This window comes from Carlito syrichta, unplaced genomic scaffold (assembly GCF_000164805.1).
Source record: "Carlito syrichta isolate Samal-C Ts95f unplaced genomic scaffold, Tarsius_syrichta-2.0.1 Scaffold314326, whole genome shotgun sequence".
NCBI lineage: Eukaryota > Metazoa > Chordata > Mammalia > Primates > Tarsiidae > Carlito > Carlito syrichta.
The window spans coordinates 100,042-122,982 of NW_007258422.1; the positions used below are offsets into that span (position 1 = coordinate 100,042).

At 42.8% G+C, this 22,941-nt stretch overlaps 1 protein-coding gene across 1 annotated transcript in view; it reads left to right on the forward strand.

The window, feature by feature from the left end:
- ALDH1L2 (aldehyde dehydrogenase 1 family member L2) overlaps positions 1–20,048 on the forward strand; it is a 49,701-nt gene extending 29,653 nt beyond the window's left edge. Inside the window, exons 15-22 of the mRNA XM_008071426.2 lie at positions 1,107–1,194; positions 2,242–2,335; positions 4,079–4,178; positions 7,308–7,406; positions 9,877–10,042; positions 13,321–13,426; positions 16,651–16,850; positions 19,069–20,048. Coding sequence (XP_008069617.1) covers positions 1,107–1,194; positions 2,242–2,335; positions 4,079–4,178; positions 7,308–7,406; positions 9,877–10,042; positions 13,321–13,426; positions 16,651–16,850; positions 19,069–19,124 — 909 coding nt within the window. The 3' untranslated portion in view covers positions 19,125–20,048. The remainder of the gene's footprint in view (positions 1–1,106; positions 1,195–2,241; positions 2,336–4,078; positions 4,179–7,307; positions 7,407–9,876; positions 10,043–13,320; positions 13,427–16,650; positions 16,851–19,068) is intronic.
- The last annotated feature ends 2,893 nt before the right edge of the window (positions 20,049–22,941 follow it).

Genomic DNA, 22,941 nt, shown 5'->3' on the forward strand with positions numbered 1-22,941 from the left:
GAGGCGGAAGGATTGCTGGAGCCCAGCAGGTCGATGCTGGGGTGGCCATGAACATGCCACTGCACTCCAGTCTGGGCGACAGAGTGAGACTCCGACTCAAAAAAAAAAAAAAATAGTAATAATAAAGAAAAAGGAAAACTTTTATTGTGGAGAGCCAACTAATACATGTAGAAGGAAGGATGGAGCCAGAGAATCACCATTTGTCGATCTCCATAAGAATAATTGATTTCAAGCAGGAACCATCAATGGATACGAAAACTAGTCAATGAAAGATCAAGGAGTACCTCCCTACAAAAGATTTATTAATTACCATGAGTGAAAGTAATTTACAGTGATGAAAGTTGGCAGGCCACATTTACCGAGTGACCCAAGTTAGCATTTCCAGACTGTTCCAGCATGTACCCCCTGGCTGAGGCCCTGGGAAGAGTTCAGCATCCCTCCAGGGTACTATTGCCAAAAGCACATAACCTGAACCTAGTCAGGAGGAAACATCAGACAAACGCAGACAAAGGGACATTGTATGAAGCAACTGGCCTGTACTTTTAGATGTCCGTGTACTGAAATAGAAAAGAAAACTCAGACACTCTCCCAGGTTAGTGGCAACGACAGATATAACTAACTGTCATGGGTAATCTTGGATTTTCTTTTGCTATAAAATGCATCATTGGGAAAACTGAAAAAAGAATCTGAGTCAGGTCTATAAAGTAAGAATTCTACCAGTTGTTAACATCTTGTTTTTGATAACTGAGCTATAATTACGTAAAAGAATTTCTTGCTTTTGGGAAATGCACGTGGACGTATTTAGAGGTAAAGTGTTTATGTATATTTTACTCTTAAACAGTTCAGAAAATTATATATAGAAAGATAGAGCAAAGAGAGTAAAATGCTAACTTTTGAGAAATCTGAGTCAAGGGTATGTAAGGAACTCCTTGTACTATTTTTTGCAATTTTGCTGTGAATCTGAAATCATGTCCAAATAAAAAAATTAAAGCAATGCAAAATAAAAAGAAAATGAGCTCTAGTACAGCCGTCAAGGGAAAATTGGGGGCTAGTCCCTAGGGAAGGAGAGAGTCTGGAGCCAGTAATTGCTGCCTGCTTCTGCTCAGGTCACGCCCCTGACGGCGTTGAAGTTTGCAGAGCTCTCTGCGAAGGCAGGCTTCCCGAAGGGGGTCATCAATATCATTCCGGGTTCAGGTAAGCCACTAAATGACCCACTTTGGGGTGACTGACATAATGGCACAGGGGTAGCTGGGTGGCTGTTTTCCTGCAGGAGACTTGTCCTAAATTATAACTGTTTTAAAACTAAAAACCGTTTACCAGACAATTAAGGACAGATATATGTACCACGTACTAAAATCTTAAAGTGGAAATACAGCGATAAGGGATAAGTGGCAAGGGCTGGGAGGATTGCACAACGTTATAAAACTACCCAAGGGGTCCATTTCGATTTTCTTTCTTTTTTTTTTAATTTAATTTAATTTTTTAAATTATTATTATTTTTTGAGTTGGAGTCCCACTCCGTCGCCCAGACTGGGGTGCAGCAGCCACTCTCGGCCACCGCAGCCTCGACCTGCTGGGCTCCGGCGATCCTTCTGCCTCAGCCTTCCAAGTAGCCGGAATTACAGGCACGCGCCACCATGCCCGGCTGGTTTTTTATTTATCGTAGAGATGAGGTCTCGCCAAGTTGCCCAGGCAGGTCTTGAACCCGTGGGCTCAGGCAATCTACTCACCGGCCTTCCAAAGCGCTGGGATTACAGGCTGAGTCACCGAGCCCAGAGTCGATTTTCAAAAACAGCTCTGGAAGATAAATGCCACGGATTACCCATCGTGATGTTGGAGATCTGACAGCTACAGAGAGGATATTATTTTAGACGTCTGTCAGTTTGCAATCAATACAGAAAATGTAAAACTAAGGCTTTCAGAGAGAACTTAGAAATCTACACGTGGGTTCGAGACCCGCCTGGGCAGCGAGACCTCATCTCTACAATAAATCAAAAAATCAGCCGGGCGTGGTAGCGCGTGCCTGTAATTCCAGCTACTCGGAAGGCTGAAGCGGAAGGATCACTGGAGCCCAGCAGGTCGAGGCTGCGGTGGCCGGGAGCGGCCACTACCCTCCAGTCTGAGACAGAATGAGACTCCAACTCAAAAAAAAAAGAAATCTACGGCAGTGAATTCAAAGCCACCCTCACCATAGGAACTTGGGAAATGTCTGAATTCACATTGCGTTCCCCAATCCCACAGGTGGCGTGGCAGGACAGCGCCTTTCTGAGCATCCTGACATCCGCAAACTTGGTTTCACTGGCTCCACTCCTATTGGCAAACAGATCATGAAGAGGTATTGGTTTTAGTACGTTGATTTGCTGCAGACCCTGTTAAACCAGGTTTCTATTTTTATTTAAATAGGTTGCTTTTGGAATGAAAAAAAAAATGTCAAATTTAGAAGAGAAATCTACTTATCACTGTTGGGTATTGAAATATTTGAATGTAATAAAATATTTTCCACGGTCAATAAAACTGAAACAACATTGAATTTCTACACCCTACTGAGAGCTTTAACAATCCAACACAAAAGATTTTCTGTATCAAAGCTGTGACCCAAATTGTTTTTGAGGCATAAGAAACTTAAAAAAATATATGTAAATGACAGACTTATATGTTGTGTATGACAAGTCTGTATTATTTAAAGACTGGACTCCCAAAAAAGCAGTAATATATAATTTTTAAATTGCAAACAACCTAAAACAAGGCAATAAACTATGTCAGTGTAATGGAATACTGTGAGATCATGTTCATGGACAATTTTTTGTTTTTTCGGGTTGGAGTCTCACTCTTTTGCTCAGGCTAGAGTGCAGTGGCACACTAAGGGCCACTGCAGCCTCGACCTACTGGGCTCAAGCTATCCTTCCACCTCAGTCTTGCAAGAAGCTAGATCTACAGGCGTGCACCACCACATCTGGCTAATTTTTTGATTTATTGTAGAGACGAGGTCTTGCCAAGTTGCCCAGGCTGGTCTCAAAGTGCTAGGCTCAGGCAATCTTCTCATCTTGGTCTCCCAAAGTGCTGGGATTACAGGCGTGAGCTACCATGCCCGGTGACATTTTTTAATAACATTGAAAAGTGTTTAAATGATAAATATTTTTAAAAAGTATAAAGTTGTATACATTGAGTGATTTCAACTATATTAAACAAGGCAAAGCTATGATGGGACATAGTTTGGAGGTAAATAATATATCAAAATGGTAGAAACAGTGATCACTGAGCCATGACATGGAATCCTGTGATTTTTTTCTTCTGCCTGCATTTTTGGGGGGATAGTTTCAAAATGTTTTAAATAAGAATCTTTTTGTAGGCCAGAAGCAGTGGTTCACGCCTATAATCCCAGCACTCTGGGAGGCCGAGGTGAGAGGATTGCCTGAGCCCACGAATTCAAGACCAGCCTGGGCAACTTGGCAAGACCTCATCTCTACAATATATCAAAAAGTTAGCTGAGTATGGCGGTATGTACCTGTAGTTCCAGCTACTTAGAAGGTTGAGGTGTAAGGATTGCCTGAGCCCAGCAGGTGGAGGCTGCGGTGGCCATGAGAGTGCCACTGCACTCCAGCCTGAGCAACAGTGAGACACTGATTCAAAAAAAAAAAAATCCTTTTGTAAGAATGGGGAAATAACATGCTTATAAAAATTGGTAATTCCCTGTCCTCTTCCCCCATGCTCCGGTAGTCTGGTTAGAGGTTAAATTCCTTGCCAGGACTTTTTGGAACCAAAATTTCTAAAGAATATGAATTAACTCATCATTTGATTACAAGATTTCGAATAAAATCTTTTTATTATGGAAAATGTGTAATATATACAAACCAGCAGAAAGGCATAATAAAGTGCACGTGCACATCACCCAGCTTCAGCAGGAATCACCTTTCTACATTCATGTTTGTCTTTGGATATGTTTCTTAATATTTTGAGGCTCAGTCGTGTTTTCCTTGCCAAAGGGTAATTTATGGTTGAAAAGGCAAGGAGAGGAGGGAGGGAGGAAGAGGGAGAGAGAGGCAGACTAAATGTTCATTTCTCATTTATTTTCCTACAGCTGTGCTGTGAGCAACTTGAAGAAAGTTTCCCTTGAACTTGGTGGCAAGTCCCCACTTATAATATTCAGTGACTGTGAACTTGACAAGGCCGTGCGAATGGTAAGAGTGGGTCAAACCCAAGTAAACAGGTGCCTGCTTCTAAAACACAGCTCACCTCCTTCTTTATCTGAGGTCTTTTTTTTTTTTTCTTTATGAGAAAGTAGGATTTATTAAGAAGATAGAAAAGCTTCCACAGAGGAAGAGGACTTGAAAGAGGTTGCCCTCTCTGAGGTCTTTAAATGAGATTTGGTTTTGTCTAGTCATAAATAGAAACCACCCTTTTTATGCTTAGATTTGGGAATACTCGGAGCACTTAATTGTTAAAAATAATTTCTTTATAATTTTTCCTATTAAAGTGTTTTTAAAACAGGCTGTAAAGTCATAGCAGTTGTATCAAAAAGCTCAAAAGATACTCAAGTGGGACATCTAGCCTCCCTCTCCTTTCCCAGAAACGTCTCATTTCATCAACCTGAACTGCTCTACTTTTATCTGTTTTACAAACTGAGCTTCTGGTGAGATTGTTAGACACAATAAAAAGGTCTAAAAAGTAGTTGGCAACATCAGTTTCCTGGTTTTAACAATGTAGCATTGTTTGTAAGATGTTGCCATGGGGGAGACTGGATGAAGAATAGAAAGAACTCTTGTGCGATATTTCTGCAGCAGCTTTTGAGTCTTAAACTATTTCAAAGTATAAAAATTTAGTTTAAATGAAACTGAAAGGTCAACAAAAACATTGGCTCCGCCCTCATTCTTCATTTCTGAGCTATTGGCTTAAAGGAAGCCAATGCTGGGTGTGGGCTGTGCAAAACTTTCTTTTCAATCTGGCAGAAACCTAGCATCTTTCCAGTTCTGTGCATTCTCCCAGCCTATGCACTGAACACGGTCATTTCACCAGTCCTCCGAACTGTGATTTTTTTTTTTTTGAGTCGGAGTCTCACTCTGTTGCCCAAGCTGGAGTGCAGTGGCTCACTCACAGTCATCCCAGCCTCAACCTGCTGGGCTCCAGCGATCCTTCAGCCTCAGCCTTCCAAGTAGCTGGCACTACAGGCATGCACTGCCACACCCGGCTAATTTTTGGATTAATTGTAGAGATGAGGTCTTGCCAAGTTGCCCAGGCTGTTCTCGAACCTGTGGGCTCAGGCAGTCCCCTTACCTCGGCCTCCCAAAGTGCTGGGATTACAGGTTTGAGCCACCGTGCCCGGCCCCGAACTATGATTTTTAACGAACACCCACATCCAGACCTCATCATGCAAGGGCCCTAGAGCAATGGGAGTGAAGAACAAGCACTCCTGTGGTCCAGGACTATGGAGGGGCCATCCAGAGGGGTCGGTGACAGGCAATGGCTGGGGGACACCAACTGACGTCGGGATAGGACTCCCCTGCGTATCTGGGTTTCTGAGAGCCTAGCAGAGAGAAGACTGAGGAAAAGAAAATAAAGGGAAAGGGAAGCTTTTTTCTTTATATACCATAGTCTATTAACTTTTTAACATTTTTTAATTTTTTGAGTTGGAGTCTCACTCTGTTGCCCAGGCGGGAATGCGGTAGCACGATCACAGCTCACCATAGCATTGGCTTCCTGGTCTCAGGCGATCCTTCTGCCTCAACCTCCTGAGTAACTGGGACTATAGGTGTATGCCACCACATTCAACTATTTTTTTTTTTGGTAGAGATGAGGTTTCCCTATGTTGCGTAGGCTGGTCTTGAACTCCTGGCCTCCCAAAGCACTGGGATTACAGGCACGAGCCACTGCGCCTGGCCAGTTAATGTTTTTGAAAACCCCAAGCTGGAAGTTCATCTTCACTAGATATCTCACTTTCCTTATTGAATAACAAGAATAAAGAGGAATTAATAACAGTTGCTAATTGTAAGCAAGGAGAAAGCCCCAGTGTAATGTTGAAAAGAGTAGCGAACTACTCTTTCCTTTTCCCTAGAGTTGAATATCCATAGTGAGTTTGCTATTAGCCACCCTCAGACTCTGCAGGATAGAACAATATAACATTAGAGGGCTCTGGTTCCCACCGCTTAAGAACCCATAATCCAAGATGGGCAACATATTTTGGAAATAATTAAAGGTAATAAAATATATGCATAGGAAATGGAAAAACATGTGATTTCAAAGCATCCATTATAATTTTTGTCCAGTCCAGGGAGATTTCCTGGACTTAGAAAAGAAAGATGCACACAATCCATCAGTCTTCCAAATCTGTCATTTCCGAGGGCCTTCATTTCGAAGACTCTTCCAACTTCTCCTTGAAAAACAGATATTCCTTTTCATGGAAGGGGAATTGTAGAGGTGCTCTAAAAATTCATGATTTAGACAAGCTAATGTAGAGGTTTTAAAAAGTAAAACTTATCATACAAGTGAATGCATTTAAATATATAGAATAATCTAGATTTTCTTGCAACACAAAATTTGTTTTTAATGATATATCATTATTGTTATACACATTTATTTAAATTGAAGGGGAGAAAGAAGAAAAAGTATCCCCCAAAACATGCTTCATCAAAACTGAGCTCTCACGCATAAGTGGACCTTGAACAATTGTGGTAATACTATAAGAAAAGATTGGCAGTAGAGGGAATCTGCCGGAGCAGGGGGAGCACACCTCATCAATAAGGGTATCTGCATAATGAACATTTGTATACCTAACCCTGAACTGTACTCCACATCTTTTTTTTTTTTTTTTGGAGTTGGTGTCTCACTCTGTCGCCCAGGCTGCTCCCGGCCACCACAGCCTCGACCTGTTGGGCTCCGGCAATCCCTCCGCTTCAAACTTCCAAGGAGCTGGAACTACAGGCGTGCACTACCACGCTGGGCTAATTTTTGATTTATTGTAGAGACAAGGTCTCACCAAGTTGCCCGAGTGGGTCTCGAACCCGCAGGCTCAGGCAATCCACTCGCCTCGGCCTCCTAAAGTGCTGGGATTACAGGCTGAGCCACCGAGCCCGCCCTGTCCTCCACATCTTTAAAATTAAAAATTTTTTTAATGTCCTGGGAAAAACAAAACATAAACAAAAACTGATGATCTCCAAACAGCTCTCCTCACTAGCAAGGCCAAGAGGACTGACTGCAACTTCTCCATATTATCTCCTGTTTTCCGATGACACCTCTTTCTCTGTGTGCACAATTTTATGACCATCTTGGCGGCTCAGATAACATCAACAATATTTTCCCTTCTGTTGTCAAAGGGCATGGGAGCAGTATTCTTCAACAAAGGAGAGAACTGCATTGCAGCTGGGCGGTTGTTTGTGGAAGAATCCATCCACGATGAATTTGTGACGAGAGTGGTGAGGCAACTTCAGATTTGCTCCATGAGTTGTATAGAGACTGCTTTGACTTGAGAAGTAGTTCTAAGATTGTTAAGGAGTTTTTAGGTATGATAGCAATATTGTGATGATGTTTTTAAAAGTCAGACCTTATGTTCTACAGCTACATTTTGACATATTTAAGGATTAAATTATATAGTGTCTGGAATTTGCTTCAAAATATCCCAGGAGGAAAGGAAGTCAGTAGAGAAATACGTTCGCCAGGAGGTGGTAGTTGTTGAAACTGGATCTCACTATGCTATTTGTCTACTTTTATATAGTTTTATATTTTTTCATAGTAAAAAGTTATAGGCTTATATATAAAAAATGGTATACTGGAGATACTTACATATATATATTACTTAAGAGCTGTTATTACCTATGCCTTGCTCTGCATAGGTAAGATCCTTGACACTTGTGAGAGGTACAGTCCTAGATTTTTTTTTTTTTTTTTTTTTTTTTTGAGTTGGAGTCTCACTCTGTTACCCAGACTGGAGTGCAGTGGCTGCTCCCGGCCACCACAGCCTCGACCTGCTGGGCTCTGGTGATCCATCGGCCTCAGCCTTCCAAGTAGCCGAAACTACAGGCGCGCACTACCACGCCTGGCTAATTTTTGATTTATTGTAGAGACGAGGTCTTGCCAAGTTGCCTGGGCGGGTCTGGAACCCGCGGGCTCAGGCAATCCACTCGCCTTGGCCTCCCAAAACGCTGGGATTACAGGCTGAGCCACCAAGCCCAGCCACTCCTAGATTGTTATAAATCTCTAAAGTGACTATGAGAGATGCATCACTAGATCCTTACAAACCCCCAATTTGCTGTTAACATGACAGCATATCATCTCTTCCACTAAAATAACTAAATAGCCGCTGCAGATGGATTATGATTCTGTACATACGGGACTAACCATCAACTACCGGACTTTTAGGATGAATTCTGTGGTGAAAATAAATTCTACATTATACTACATTATGTCATTATGAAGGTAACAGTCATCCCGAATTTGCTTATATTTGCAAAACCAGCACCTAGATTTTTCTCTCCCCAGAGCCAATTCCCTACACCCCATCCCACTGAAAAAGCAAAGGTATTCTTCATGAAAGTGGATAACAAGGAAGTCATATAGAGGTCAGGTGGGCAGTGGCCGTTTTGTGTCTCAGCAAAATACAAATGTGGGCTTTCAGGGTCAACTACAGCTTGTTGCAAGTCCAATGCTGAGACTAGAAATGTCAAGGATTTGCTATATCAGACCATCAGCAAATACCTTTTGCACACATGCTATTCATATGCATTCAGTCATTCAGCAGCTATTTCTTGAGCACCTACTTAGTACCAGACACTGAGTGCTGAAAATACAAGGGAGAACAAGGCAGACATGGTTCCTGCCCACTCAGAGCTTATCTTCCAGCACAAGATCCCGTGCGAGGCACTGAGAGATTACTGCTAGGCTGCATCCAAATCCATGGCCTGCTGGGTGATGGTAATGCCTCTTCTTTCTTCTTACCAGGATTGGATTTGACATGAGAAAACGCATAAGTAGATTAAGATAACTGAGGAGCATAAGAGGCAATTACAATGATGTGTCAGTGATGCATACTGCAATAAAGGCTTTTCATCAGAACATTCTGATTTCTCGGGCATGGCTATACTGTAAGAATTTCACAAAGGCAATTCTGCCACACTTGAGGAGGAAAAAAAAAAGAGAACAGCGTGGCCATTTTATAAATTTTTTTGCCACGAAGAATGAAAGTATGCTATATTAATAAAAACTTCAGAATATCAGTTTGCTATTTCCAATGGATTAGCCTTCAGGATAATTTTCTTTTCTTTTTTCTTTTTCTTTTTTTTTTGAGTCAGAGTCTCACTCTGTCACCCAGGCCGGAGTGAAGTGGCACTCTCACAGCCACCATAGCCTTGACCTGCTGGGCACAGGCGATCCTTCCACCTCAGCCTTCCAAGTAGCTGGAACTACAGACACGCACTACCACGCTTGGTTAATGTTTTGATTTATTGTAGAGATGAGGTGTCGCCAAGTTGCCCAGACTGAACACAGGCTGGGCTTAAGCAATCCTCCCACCTCAGCCTCCCAAAGTGCTGCGATTACAGGCTTGAGCCACCACACCCGGCCTTAGGAAAATTTTCACATAGCGCATGTAACATGCTCTGTTAGAAGACAGTGAGTGGTTAAAAACTTGGGGTTTCGAGTGGAAAAAGCTCTACAGTATTTAGTGGTTGTCTTTACTTGGGTAAGTCACTTAACCTCTCTCAGTCGTAGTTTCCTCTTTTGTAAGATGGAAATAAAAAATGCCAACCTCCAGTGCTGCTGTAAAGACTAAGTGACGACACATCTGTAAACAGCTGAGCACCACACCCTCAGATGGTAGAAGCTCAGTCAAGGGTAACCTTTATTATTATTAATGGTGGTTTATGTTTTCGTGGACCGGATAACATGCAGGTGGAAGAAATTAAAAAGATGAAAATTGGTGACCCCCTTGACAGATCAACCGATCACGGGCCCCAGAATCATAAGGCCCATTTGGAAAAGCTGCTGCAATACTGTGAAGCTGGAGTCAAAGAGGGGGCCACCCTGGTGCACGGGGGAAGACAAGTCCACAGGCTGGGTAAGGTCACTTCTAGGTGGGGGCCCACAGGGCACCTGCCTCCTTTAGCTGGAACGGATGATCACCGTTTCCACCACGGCACCATCTTACCTCAAAAGGAAATAGTGGTGTTTGTAATAGGGTCAGGATAATTCATTTCTAGAGCCTGCGTGGCTACTTAGAAGCTGTGCCGCCTTGGACAACACAAGTTTTCTGAGCCTCAGTTTCCTCCTGTTGAAACAAGATGAAGTGTGCACACCCTGCTTTACAAGGCTGTGGCAATCCAGTAACCAAACGGATGTGACATGTCCTTAGCATGCAGTAAGCCAGTGTCATGGGGAACTGTGAGGTTTCATCTTAGCCAGCATAGCCTGGGAAGGATTTGTTGCCGTTGTCTAATGCAGGAGCTGTGACTGAACTATGTAAATGACTCAGTGTTATGATACTCATAAAGGACAGACAAACAACCACAAAAACCTCCTTTTTCACGGCTGTGGGTAGACTGGGCACCAACACCTTACTCTGAACATTGGTAATTACAAGAAAAAATTCAACATTTATCCTGTGTTTCCTGCATGATCTGAATTTCTGGGTAACTGAGTAGCTGATAAAGAAAACTCTTTAAAAAAATTTTAGATTTATGGGCGTATTGTGTCGCGGTGGAGATTGGGTCTCAGGTGGCCCATTCTTACAATAGTGAACCTTCTGCTCTGTAGGCTGTTTCTGAACCTTAGCTCCCTTACTGGTGTCCCTACGGCCTATTACTTCCATCTTTGTGACCGTTTAGCTTCCACATATGAGTCAGATCATGCAGTGTTTGGGTTTTCTGTTTCTGAGTCAGTTCACTTAGGGTGATGATCTCCGGTTCCAAACATGTTGCTGCAAAGGACATCATTTCATTTTATTTATTTATTTTTTTTGTGGCCATGTAGTATTCTATGGTGTATCTGGATACCATATTTGCACTATCCACTGACCGGTGGATGGGCATTTAAATTTGATTCCACATCTTTGCAATCATGAATTGTGCTGCAATGAACGTGTGGGTACAGATGTCTTTTTAATATAACCTCTTTAAATTTTTATTTATTTATTTTTTGAGTGGGAGTCTCACTCTGTCACCCAGGCTGGAGGGCAGCAGCACGCTAATGGCTACCACAGCTTCGAGCTGGGCTCAGGTGGTCCTTCCACCTCATCCTTCCAAGTAGCTGGAACCACAGGCGTGCGCCACCATGCCCGGCTAATTTTTTCTTGATTTATTGTAGAGATGAGGTCTCGCCAAACTGCCCAGGCTGGTCTCGAACCCGTGGGCTCAGGCAATCCTCTCACCTTGGTCTCCCAAAGTGCTGGGATTATAGACGTGAGCCACCGCGCCAAGCTATAACCTCTTTTTTTCTTTTTTTTGAGTTGGAGTCTCACTCTGTCGCCCAGACTGGAGTGCAGTGGCCGCTCCTGGCCCCTGCAGCCTCGACCTGCTGGGCTCCGCCGATCCTTCCACCTCAGCCTTCTGCCTCAGCCTTCCGAGTAGCTGGAACTACAGGCATGTGTTACCACACCCAGCTAATTTTTGATTTATTGTAGAGATGAGGTTTCGCCAAGTTGCCTAGGCGGGTCTCGAACCCACGGGCTCAGGCAATTCACTCACCTCAGTCTCCCAAAGCATGGGATTACACGCTGAGCCACCGAGCCCGACTTAAAACCTCTTTTTTTAACAGAAGAATTTCCTGTTATTTAATGTAGGAAAAAATGATAGAATAGGAGAAAATCACCATTTTGCACCCCCTAAAGATGAATAGTTCAGGCGAAGATTTTCAATGGAGACTGACATTATTGGGCGGAAGGTGGGTGGACACCTGATATTTTCAAGGCACCAAGTATCACGATCGAGACTGCTTGCCAGTCACGGGGGGGAAAACACAACCTTACATTGGAGGGGTCAGGTTTTTGCTGCCTGAAACCACAGGTCAATCTTAGCAGCATGACGCTTGGGTGTCACATGTCTCCTGATGGAATTAAGGTGTAATACACAGACCACCTGGGAAGTGTTCTTGCCAAAAACTCCGATGCTGAATCTAATCACACCTTTAGGTCAAACTTTTCATTTATAAGAAATACAGTGGGGAGGGAAGAACAGGAAGTTCTTGTTTAACGCATACAAAGTTTCAGTTTTACAAGCCAACAAGAGTTACGGAGACGGATGGTGGTGAAGCCTGTATATTATGAATGTATTTAATTACACTGAACTGTACACTTAAGAACAGTTGATGGCCAGGCTTGGTGGCTCAGCCTGTAATCCCAGCACTTTGGGAGGCCGAGGCGAGAGGACTGCATGAGTTCAGGGGTTCGAGACTAGCCTGGGCAACTTGGTGAGACCTTGTCTCTGCAATAAATAAAAAAAAATAATAAGCTGGCTATGGTGGTGTATGTCTATAGTTCCAGCTACTTGGAAGGCTGAGGTGGAAGGTTCGCCTGAGCCCAGCAGGTTGAGGCTGCAGTGGCCATGAGCGTGTCACTGCATTCCAGCCTGGGCGACAAGATGAGACTCCGACTCAAAAAAAAAAGAATAGTTAAGACAATAAATCTTGTTATGCGTATTTTACCACCATTTTTTAAAAAAGCAATACAAAGGATAGAGAAGCAAATATCACCCAAAGGAAATAATGACAAATCTAAAAAGAAAGATATTTTATAGAACAACTGGAACCTTTTCATTAATATGACAATGGCATAAAAAATAAGGCTGAGGGCAAAAGGGAGAAATGTCCTAGATTAAAAGATTCCTAAGGGGTCTAAAAACCAAATACAATGTGGAGAACTTTGAATCCTAACTCAAGTAAATCAACTGTAAAAAAAAAAAAAAAAAGATAATTTCTGGATGAGGGAAATTGAAATATAAGTTATAAACAATGATTGAGCATAAATTTTGTTGGTGTGGCATCATATGGTGATCATGGAAGAAAATGTCCTTATTTTTTACAGATTTGTACTAAAATACTTGGAAATGAAAATTATGATATCTGGAATTTGCTTTAAAATATTTCAACAAGGAAAAAGTAAATATAGCAAAATATGGATATTTATTATACTATTAATTATACCCTCCACTTTTACATATGTTTGAAATTTTCCTAGTAAAGATCTCAAAAAATTAGAACCTAAAATGCCAACACCAAATAGAGAAATGTGACTCTTCTTGATTTTACTGAGCCGGGGGGGGGGGGAAGTATAGTGTAATTAAGTGAGAGAACTATTAATTGAAAATGATTCAACCTATAATTGACTTTTTCCCCCCCAAAAAGGCTTTTTTATGGAACCGACTGTGTTCACAGATGTGGAAGACCACATGTACCTTGCCAAAGAGGAATCCTTTGGGCCTATTATGATCATTTCTAAATTCCAAAATGGGTATGTCCTTCAGACACTATTTATTTACTCTCTTGTCTTTTACTTGTTTATTTATTTCAACAGCTTTGGGGGTACACACAGTTTCCGGTTACATTGTTGTATTATATAGCAGCAAAGAAGTCTGGGCTTTAAGTGTTCCTGTCATCCCCACTTGTGTACATTATACCCCTAGGTGATTCTTCTGCCCTCCTCACCTTGCTCCTACCCCCATCTTCAGACACTTAACTTGGGTTTTGACTAGATAAGTTTTTTTTCCCTCTGTCATGGTGCTACATACGGAGCATAAAATTAATGAATGTGTAATTTTCTGCCATAAGAACAATTAACTTAATTGAATAATTCGAAGATATGCTTTTGCTATCCATTATAGAACATATTTTTGCTTCTTGGCTTAAATTAATGGCCAACATAATGGAATCTTGGTTGGTTAAATTTTAGCTTTTGTACCGTTGCCATCTGAAATATTTGTACAACAGAGTAAGTAACTGAGAAATAACGAAACTGGTTTTCACATTTACATTCCTAGAGAAGGCAGCATCTGTGAAGAAAGAATGCTGCTCTCCTAGGGGGTTCTGGCCTCAAAAGCTTGACACTCAACTTTTTCCACAGATGTTCACACTCACCATATACTCAAGTGTAAATGGTACACTGGCTTGTTACCCTACATGAAACTTTCCACAGTGGTCAGCATATCAGAGAGGACCATGTGTTTAAGACAGTGGAGTCTCATGGTGGAGTCTTATAACTCTTCAGAATTGCTTTAGGTTTACTTCAGCCAATAAGAAGTTGGAAAAAAAACCAATATAGAGTTCGGAAGGACTTTCTTGGTCTTTGACAGGCAGTGTAAGATTTGGGAAACACTCAGCTCTAGCGAATAACCTTTTGACACACTGACTCAAGGATGCCTGTTATCCCATTTCTCATTATCAACTGCCCCATGGTATAGCCTTGGTGTTAAACGTGCAGACAATGGAAGCCAAGTTGGGGGGATCTAAACATGGAAAAGTCACAGTCCTTGTCCTCAGGGTACGCACCATCTCATGGGGAAGACAGACAAGGAGATGGGCAGTTCATCCACAGAGGGCCAAAGGCAGGATGGGGCCGTAGGTCAGAGCGCACACTCTGCCTGCTCTCCTTACTGTCTCTGTTAGCTTGGGCCAGTGACTTAGCCATTCTGCACCTCACTTTGGTGATTTGTAAAACAGGGTTACTGACAGTGTCTACCTTCTTAGGTCATTCTGAGGATTCTCTAAGCCAAGTAGTTGATGTTGCCGCTGCAATGATTGCGCTGTTACTATTCTCGAAGTAGATGCTGGGCGATGGATCTGTGGCATCTTGATAGTCCTCAACGAGAAGCGCATGAAGCCATCTGTCTGCCTCTAGTCCAGAGGACCCACTCTATACGTTCGTGGGTCCCTTCCCTGTGAGAGTTTTAGCGGAGTCTCACTTCACTCCAAGTTAGGTTCCAAATCTCTTGTGCAAGTTTACAGTTGTCCATGGTCCAGATGCCTTTGAAGCATCCCTTTGTAAGGCACTGCACTGAGCGCTGTGCCATCTCCGCATATTTAGCACGACTCATTGTCCCTTCAGTTTGGGAACAGATCCAGTGTCTTTGCTGGAGCCTCAGATGAAATACCCAACTCGTACTTCCTGGCTGCGTTGTAGGAAATGTGTGCATTTTAAAGCATTACGACCTGCTAGGCGCAGTAGCTCATGCCTGTAATCCCAGCACTTTGGGAGGTTAAGGTGAGAGGATTACTTGAGCCCACAGGTTTGAGACCAGCCTGGGCAACTTGGTGAGACCTCATCTCTACAGTAAAATAAATAAGCAAATAAATAGCCGGGTGTGGTGGCATGTGCCTGTAGTTCCAGCTACTAGGAATGCTGAGGCGGAAGGATCACCTGAGCTCAGCAGGTCGAGGCTGCGGTGACCGGGAGCGTGCCACTGCACTCCAGCCTGGGCCACAGGGTGAGACTTCTACTCAAAATAAAATAAAATGAATAAAGCATTAGGACCACACTCAGAAAGCTGAGCTCCACTATGACGGGCATGTTGGAACTGGACTCAACCAAGAGCAGGGCAGGTCCACGTCTCCACTCACCTGTGCATGGACACATGCTAAGTCAAGAGGCAGGGAGATCACAGGTCCGATCATGTTGAATGAGCATGTGTCATTGACTTTACTCTTGTCTGATGATGTGACACCATATACATATAAGATGCTATCCCTGCCCTCGGGAGCTTCCATTCTCCAGTTTATGGATGGTGAACCGTTAAGTCCACAAAGAGTTAAGCCAGCCCTGCATGGTTGCTTCTACCAAAACACTGAGATCAGAGAAGCACGTGCTACCTGATGATGAATGACTTTTTTTTCTTTTTCTTTTGAGTTGGAGTCTCACTCTGTCACCCAGGCTGGAGTGTGCCACCGCAGCCTCAACCCACTGGACTCAGGCAATCCTTCTGCCACAGCCTTCCAAGTAGCCGGAAATACAACTCACGCTACCACGCCTGGCTGTTTTTTTGATTTGTTGTAGAGATGAGGTCTCACCAAGTTTCCCCTGGGCTCAGACAATCCTCTAGCCTTGGCCTCCCAAAGTGCTGGGATTACAGGCTTGAGCCACCACGCCTGGCACGACTGACTTTTATTGAACATTTACTGCGTTCCAGGCACGATGAGCTCATTTCATCCTCATGACAACAAGACAGGTCCTTTTATTATAATTTTCACTTTTCACAGGAATAGATGAAGGTTGGGGAGATGAAGGCATTTGCCCAAGGTCACCCGGGTCCCTCTGCTGCCTTGATGGTGACACTGGTGGGATCTGAAAAGGCTTCAGGCACTGAGGGAGGTTTGAGCCTTGTGTGTAAAGTCTGAAGAGATGGAAGGACAGAGGGAGGTTGCCCTGAGAATACATCAGAAGTGGGACTCAGGGAAAAGGGGAAGAGGCGGAGAGGTAATGAATGAGAAGGATGAAAAGATGACTCTGGGTTAGGTTGAAAAAGGTGTTTTATGATATATATGAAAAACATACTGTTAGAGTGTAATATTTCTATAGGACTTTCTTTTGGTATAAACTTAGAATATTTCATTTATAAAAATTTAAGCATATGGCAGTCATGTTTTCCTGTTTCTAGTCCAGAGGGGAAAAATTCATAACGTAAAATGTAAGTGTTTTGCTTTACACTTAATGAAGTTTTATGTCTTCCTGAAAACTCCTTATAGGGACATCGATGGAGTGTTGCAGCGAGCGAATAATACAGAGTATGGTTTGGCCTCCGGGGTTTTTACAAGAGACATAAACAAAGCTATGTACGTGAGTGAAAAACTCGAAGCAGGAACTGTTTTTATTAACACATACAACAAGACGGACGTGGCAGCCCCGTTTGGTGGCGTTAAACAATCTGGCTTTGGAAAAGACTTGGGTATGGCTTTACTTTTCTACTTCACAGCCCCTCTGTCACCACATCACAGACAAATCTGTCCTATGCTTCAGGCAACGCATACATATTGTATGAAGGACATTTCCTACATGGCAGTTAGAGCTGGGTTTATAAGCATGTTCAAGTTTTAAAATGTTAGCCATTTTTACTGAACATGCCATGCATACGGGGAAGTACACAATTGTTGGGAAGATGTTTCTTCTCAGAAGTAGATTAGTGTCGAAATGAGAAAGAAACCTTGATCATGCATTTTAGCTGCAGCATGCCTGGGTTTTTATCTGACATTCAGCATGAACTTGGTGTTCATGGGACTGCTTGGAACCAAGAAAGGGAAATGGGCGGGGGCCCTAGCCAGCAGGCTCCAAGCATGGACCCTGTCTCTTTGCTGCTTGGCAGGCATTCAGAGTTAACACTGCCATTGGCAGGGCTCACTGGGCATCTGGGCAGTAAGACTGACGGTATGTCAAGAGCCCAATGTGCACTATGCACTGTGAACGGTGACTCTAATGCCTTTCAAGCAAGAGCTTACTTTGAATACATGCCAGGCTTTACCTGTAGGAGCACAAGCAATCCTCACAACAGCTCTGGGAAATACATAATAGGGTGATTTTATCATAAAGAGCAGGAACATAGGGCCCAGAAAAGTTTAGTGATTTGCCCAAAGTCCCACAGCCAGGCACTGGTAGAGAGAATTTGAAGTCAGGCAGTCTGGCTGTGGAGCCCGTCTCTTGTTTCCCCAGTCTGGGGAAATGTCTGTGATTTACTGAAATTGTCGCCTGCTAATATAGGTTTGGTTTATTTGGAGTATTATTTTGTTGTTGTTTGTTTTTTACATTTTTTTTCTTTCCTGATAACTTTGGGAATGTCTTTGCAGTAATAAAAGCAGTTCACATCTTAAATTCCATCGGGTGAAGGTAAAGACTTTTTTTTTCTCTTCCATGTCTTGAATCCAGCTTTCATTTCTGGATCCAAAACACAGTGGGAAGCTTTCTTAGGGAAATTATTATTAGCATAATAATCATAATCACAAGCAGACATTCCTGTTTCACTTGTCTTTTGGCAAGTGTAATCGACCAGCTTCAGGTCTATTTTGCCATAAAATATTACAGTTTGCCTAATAGTTTCTTCCTTTGTGAGTTTTTTTTTTTTTTGAGTTGGAGTCTCACTCTGTCACCCAGAATGGAGTGCAGTGGCCACTCCCGGCCACTGCAGCCCTGACCTGCTCCGGCAATCCTTCTGCCTCAGCCTTCCAAGTAGCCGGAATTACAGGCATGCGCTACCACGCCTGGCTGATTTTTTGATTTATTGTAGAGATGAGGTCTCGCTGCCCAGGCGGGTCTCAAACCCGTGGGTCAGGCAATCCACTCACCTCAGCCTCCCAAAGGCGCAGGATTACAGGCTGAGCCACCGAGCCCGGCTTCCTTTGTGAATTTTAAAACCCTTTAGCCTAGTGGTTCTCAGTCTTAGCTGCACAGTAGATATAATCACCTGGGAACTTAAAAAAATACAGAGATACTGATCAAATTGGTCTGGGGTGTGACCTGGTATCACAAGTTTTAAAAGCTGCCTGGGCGATTCCAACAAGGGACAGGGTTGCCAGTAGTTCCACCGTGGTGTTCACTGCCCCTTGGCCACTGTAGAGATGGATAATTGTACTGGCTCAAAATAGAAACAGAGAAAGGAAGAACTGTTTATTTTTTTTGCCTAGACATGCTCTTCTGTTTTCTAACATACAATATCAATGCAATTCTCCTTGTCTTTAAAATAAAATGAAATCAAATGATCTCAAGATGTCCTGTGCTCAATTCTGCTTCATGTAATATAATCTGAAGGACAGTGTCCCGTCACTTCTGTTGAGCTTAAACAGAGGAAGGATAAAAGTAGAGTTTGTTATCAAGCAGGGAAATAAAGGCGAGGTTATGGTTATGGTTTGAAACAGATTGGCCAGCACGCTCTGCTCCCTAGCAAGCCTGGTAGCTGGTCAAGGCCTTTACTACTCAAAGCGGGTCCGAGGCCTACACCTGAACTCATCCAATCAGATCTGCAGGTTAACAAAGTCTTCAGGTGATTGGCATGGACTTGAGAAGCACTGGCCTAGGCCACATTCTGTTTCCTTTGTCATCTCCACATCTACACTCATGAGTCTGATGACATCACATCCCTTTTGAACATGGCCCACCAACTGCTCTTCTCTTCCTAGGTGAGGAAGCTCTAAACGAATACCTGAAAACCAAGACGGTGACACTGGAATATTAGTGTAACACCATCATCAGGAAGAGCCTGGCAGACAGCACCAATTCTCACCTCTCGACACTCCACAAAGTCTGGGGTTGCTGAGACAAGAGGGATCAGCCACAGGTCAACACCACACATGGACCATGAAGAGGGTCAGGCCTCATGTCAAAGTATTTACACACATGCCTTGGTATTTTCTAATATGCCTTTTATACTTTCAAGTGACTTGCAGTTGTTGGATTTTGACTATGTTGTATATCATACACATTTCTCAAATACCAGCTGCCTTCCTCTACCAAGATTAATCTATCGATGGCTGTCCATCTTGAAAACATCAACAGCATGCAGTTATAATACAAGGGGCATTTATTGGAATCTTTCTGTAATATCTCCAGTTTTTAACCTCTGAACCATCCATATAGGGTTACTGAAAAGGTTTTTTATAACTCTGCTTCCAAAAAACAGTATATCCTCTAAGGAAGGTAATACTTTTTTTCTTTTCATATTTGGAAATAAGATATATCCTGTGCCTTTCACAGTCTACATTCTATTTTTTAACACATTGTAATGGGTGATCAATCCACCAACATTTCGTGAAACCCACTAGATACAAAGTACTAAATTCTGTTCTGAGGAGTATATATAATTTAATGACATGACCTGTATCCTCTGCATAGTTTAGATTCTAGTAAATGGCTTTTCAAGTGAATGTTACAGTATGACATAGTGGAAAGTAAATAGCCTTTGAAGGCTGATACTGATTTCTGTCATACCATCCTACTATGTATGTGACTTTGGGAAACTTGACTCCGCAGAGCCTCAGCTTCCTTATATGTAAGATCAGGATAGAAACACCTTCCTCAGGACCCTCACTCTAAGGATTCATTGCAATTATTTAAGTAAGGCACTCCACATTGTGCCCTGCTCACGGTAAGTCCTCAGTTAAACACAGCTGTTCTCCTCCATCTCTGTTCTAAAACTATATTGAGATAGGTTGGTTAGTTAATTAGATAAAGCTATGTCCCACAACTCTTTACAATAATCAGTTCTTAGACTTCGCATCCATTGTTCTGACACAGGACCTTGTGTAGCAGCACTGAGGAATGTCATGTGATAAAAATGGCAATGGCACAAAGAAAGGCATGCACTTCTTTCAGCAGTGTACTGTCCTTCACATGCCATCTGACTTTCCATTTTTCTGCCTACTGCTTCTGCTGCTCACTAGCTGTGTGATCTTGGGCAAGACAGTTACCTAGTATCTTAGAGCTTGGGTGTGGTATCTGTGAAATGGGGATGAAACCTCTTTCTCATTAGGTGTTGCAAGGACTCAGTCAGATATTATACATAATGCACTTAAGGTGTTTGGATCATAGCTGGTGCTCAAGACATGGGAACTATTACAACCCATTTCCCGTTATCAGACAAAAGTAGTTGGGTGAGTAGGAGACCACCATCCACTGTGACTGGAAGGCAAGTTCCTGAATCACAGGAGTCTCTGGAAGACGGCCAAGCAGCAAGCTTCTTCTATTCATCCTCCTTTTAAAGTAAAGGTAAACATTCCTATTTCTTTGGTCTTGAAGAAGCCTTCAGGGAGTACCTGTTAATCTGGAGACTAGGCAGTATATATAACATGAGGGGAAAGCAGGAAATCAACAATAATAAGCAACAACAATGGCAAAACCGGAGGCAGAGAATATTTTCAAGAGGAGGAATACCAGTTTTGATCCCCTGCATGATCAAAAGAGCAAATTTTGCCTATAAGCATTTTTTAATTATACTGGATAGTTCATTTGCCATCAGAGCTTGGCATAGCTAAAATTCTAAGTTAGAATGGATATCTCTGAACTCCAAATGACAGCTCATATTTGAATAAAATGACAGAGGTCTTATTATTATTATTTTGATTGGAGTCTCACTCTGTCACCCAGGCTGGAGTGCAGCAGCACACTCACAGTCACCGCAGCCTCGACCTGCTGGGCTCAGGTGATCCTTCCACCTCAGTCTTCCAGCTGGAATTACAGGCACGTGCCACCATGCCTGGCTAATTTTTTTGATTTATTGTAGAGATGAGGTCTCACCAAGTTGCCCAGGCTGGCCTTGAACCCATGGGCTCAGGCAATCCTCTCACCTTGGCCTCCCAAAGTGGTGGGATTACAGGTGTGTACTAACCATCATTCTGTCCCCATTAAAATGTAAACCTCATGAACAGGTGCTGTTCTGTTGAATCCTGTATCTCCAGTGCCTAATTTGTGGGAGGGGCTCAATCCATGTAGAGGAGAGGTTAAGTGACCTGCTAGAATCACACAGCTATTAAGTGGCAGAACAGGTACTCAGGCAATGGAGCAGGTGGTCTTGACCAAGCTGAGATCATCTTTATTCTCAGTGCCTAAATCAGGGCCTGGGTAATGAATTATATATTTGTCAAACTAAAAAAAATTAGCAAAATGGACGTAACCTGCAAGTGCTTTTGTGGAAGTGGCAAGAGCCAGGAATAGGAATCAGAAATAAAGTTATTGAAGGAAACCTGGGCTAAAAGGATGTGAGAGATGATGGCTCCAACATGAGACATGAGGGATGGGGGTTATTATTATCACTATTATACAAATAGTACCTGAGTGGATTTTCTAAATGATTAAATGCTATGTAACTATGTGAAAAGCACAATAGGAAGGTAAGACTCAAACAAGATGATAACTTGAGATTGTTCCAAACTTTTTCCATGAATACACGTTTTTCTTTACAGAATGCTGTAAACTACTTTGTTCCCCACTTTTTTCAATTAACAGTATATTGTAAGCATCTTTCTATGTCAATAAACACAATTTGGCATATTTCAATGGCTGCAATTCAACTTGTTCTCTATTGTTGGACATTCAGATTTGCCATTTTGGTATTTCAAATGTCAAAAAATCTTAAATAAAATTTGTAAACAAAGCCATACTTAGCTACTGGGGATAAATTCCTGAAGTGGAATTCCTGAGTCCAAGGCTATGCAATGTAGGATCTCACCAACAGGTTCCCCAAGTCTTTGGCACCACTGTGTTTTTTGTTTTTGTTTTTAGTTGGAGTCTCACTCCTTCACCCAGGCTGGAGTGCAGTGGCACACTCACTGCTGGGCTCAGGCAACCCTTCTGCCTCAGCCTTCCAAGTAGCCAGAACTACAGGCACACACTACCATGCCCAGCTAATTTTTTAAATTTATTGTAGAGTTGAGATCTCCCCAAGTTGCCCAGGCTGTTCTCAAACCCGTGGGCTCAGACAAGTTCCTCATCTTGGCCTCCCAAGGTGCTGGGATTACAGACTTGAGCCACTGCGCCCAGCCTGTTCTTATGGCATCGTAACATCCACTGAGCACTGTTCTAAGCAAGTGATACATATTATAACTCATTACTTCATTACAAAAATCTTTTTAGGGAGACACTGTTATCTCCCTTTACTGATAGACAAGCTGAGATAAGTGGCTGGGCTGGGATTTGACCCAGCTTCAGAGGCTGTGCTCGTGACATAGTGATTGGGGGTCCATGGTAGTGAGATGTGGCTGATCAAGCTTAAAATCTGGCTTTACCACTTGCCTTGCATTGTCAGTGAGGCCTCAGAGATTTGCTAAGTATATATTCTTTGCTCCTCTCTGCTAGCTTTACTCTCGAGGGCTGTCTTCATTTATGGTCACGAAACAGGAGTTCCAAGAATCATACCCTGCCATAAGATATCCAGTGCTTTCTTCCAAAAGGAAGGACGCATCTTTTTGCAGACCTCCCTTCTGGTCTCCCTTTCTGGGAATGAGAAACACAGTCATGCCTCCTTTAATGATGGGGATCTGTTCCGAGAAGCGTGTTGT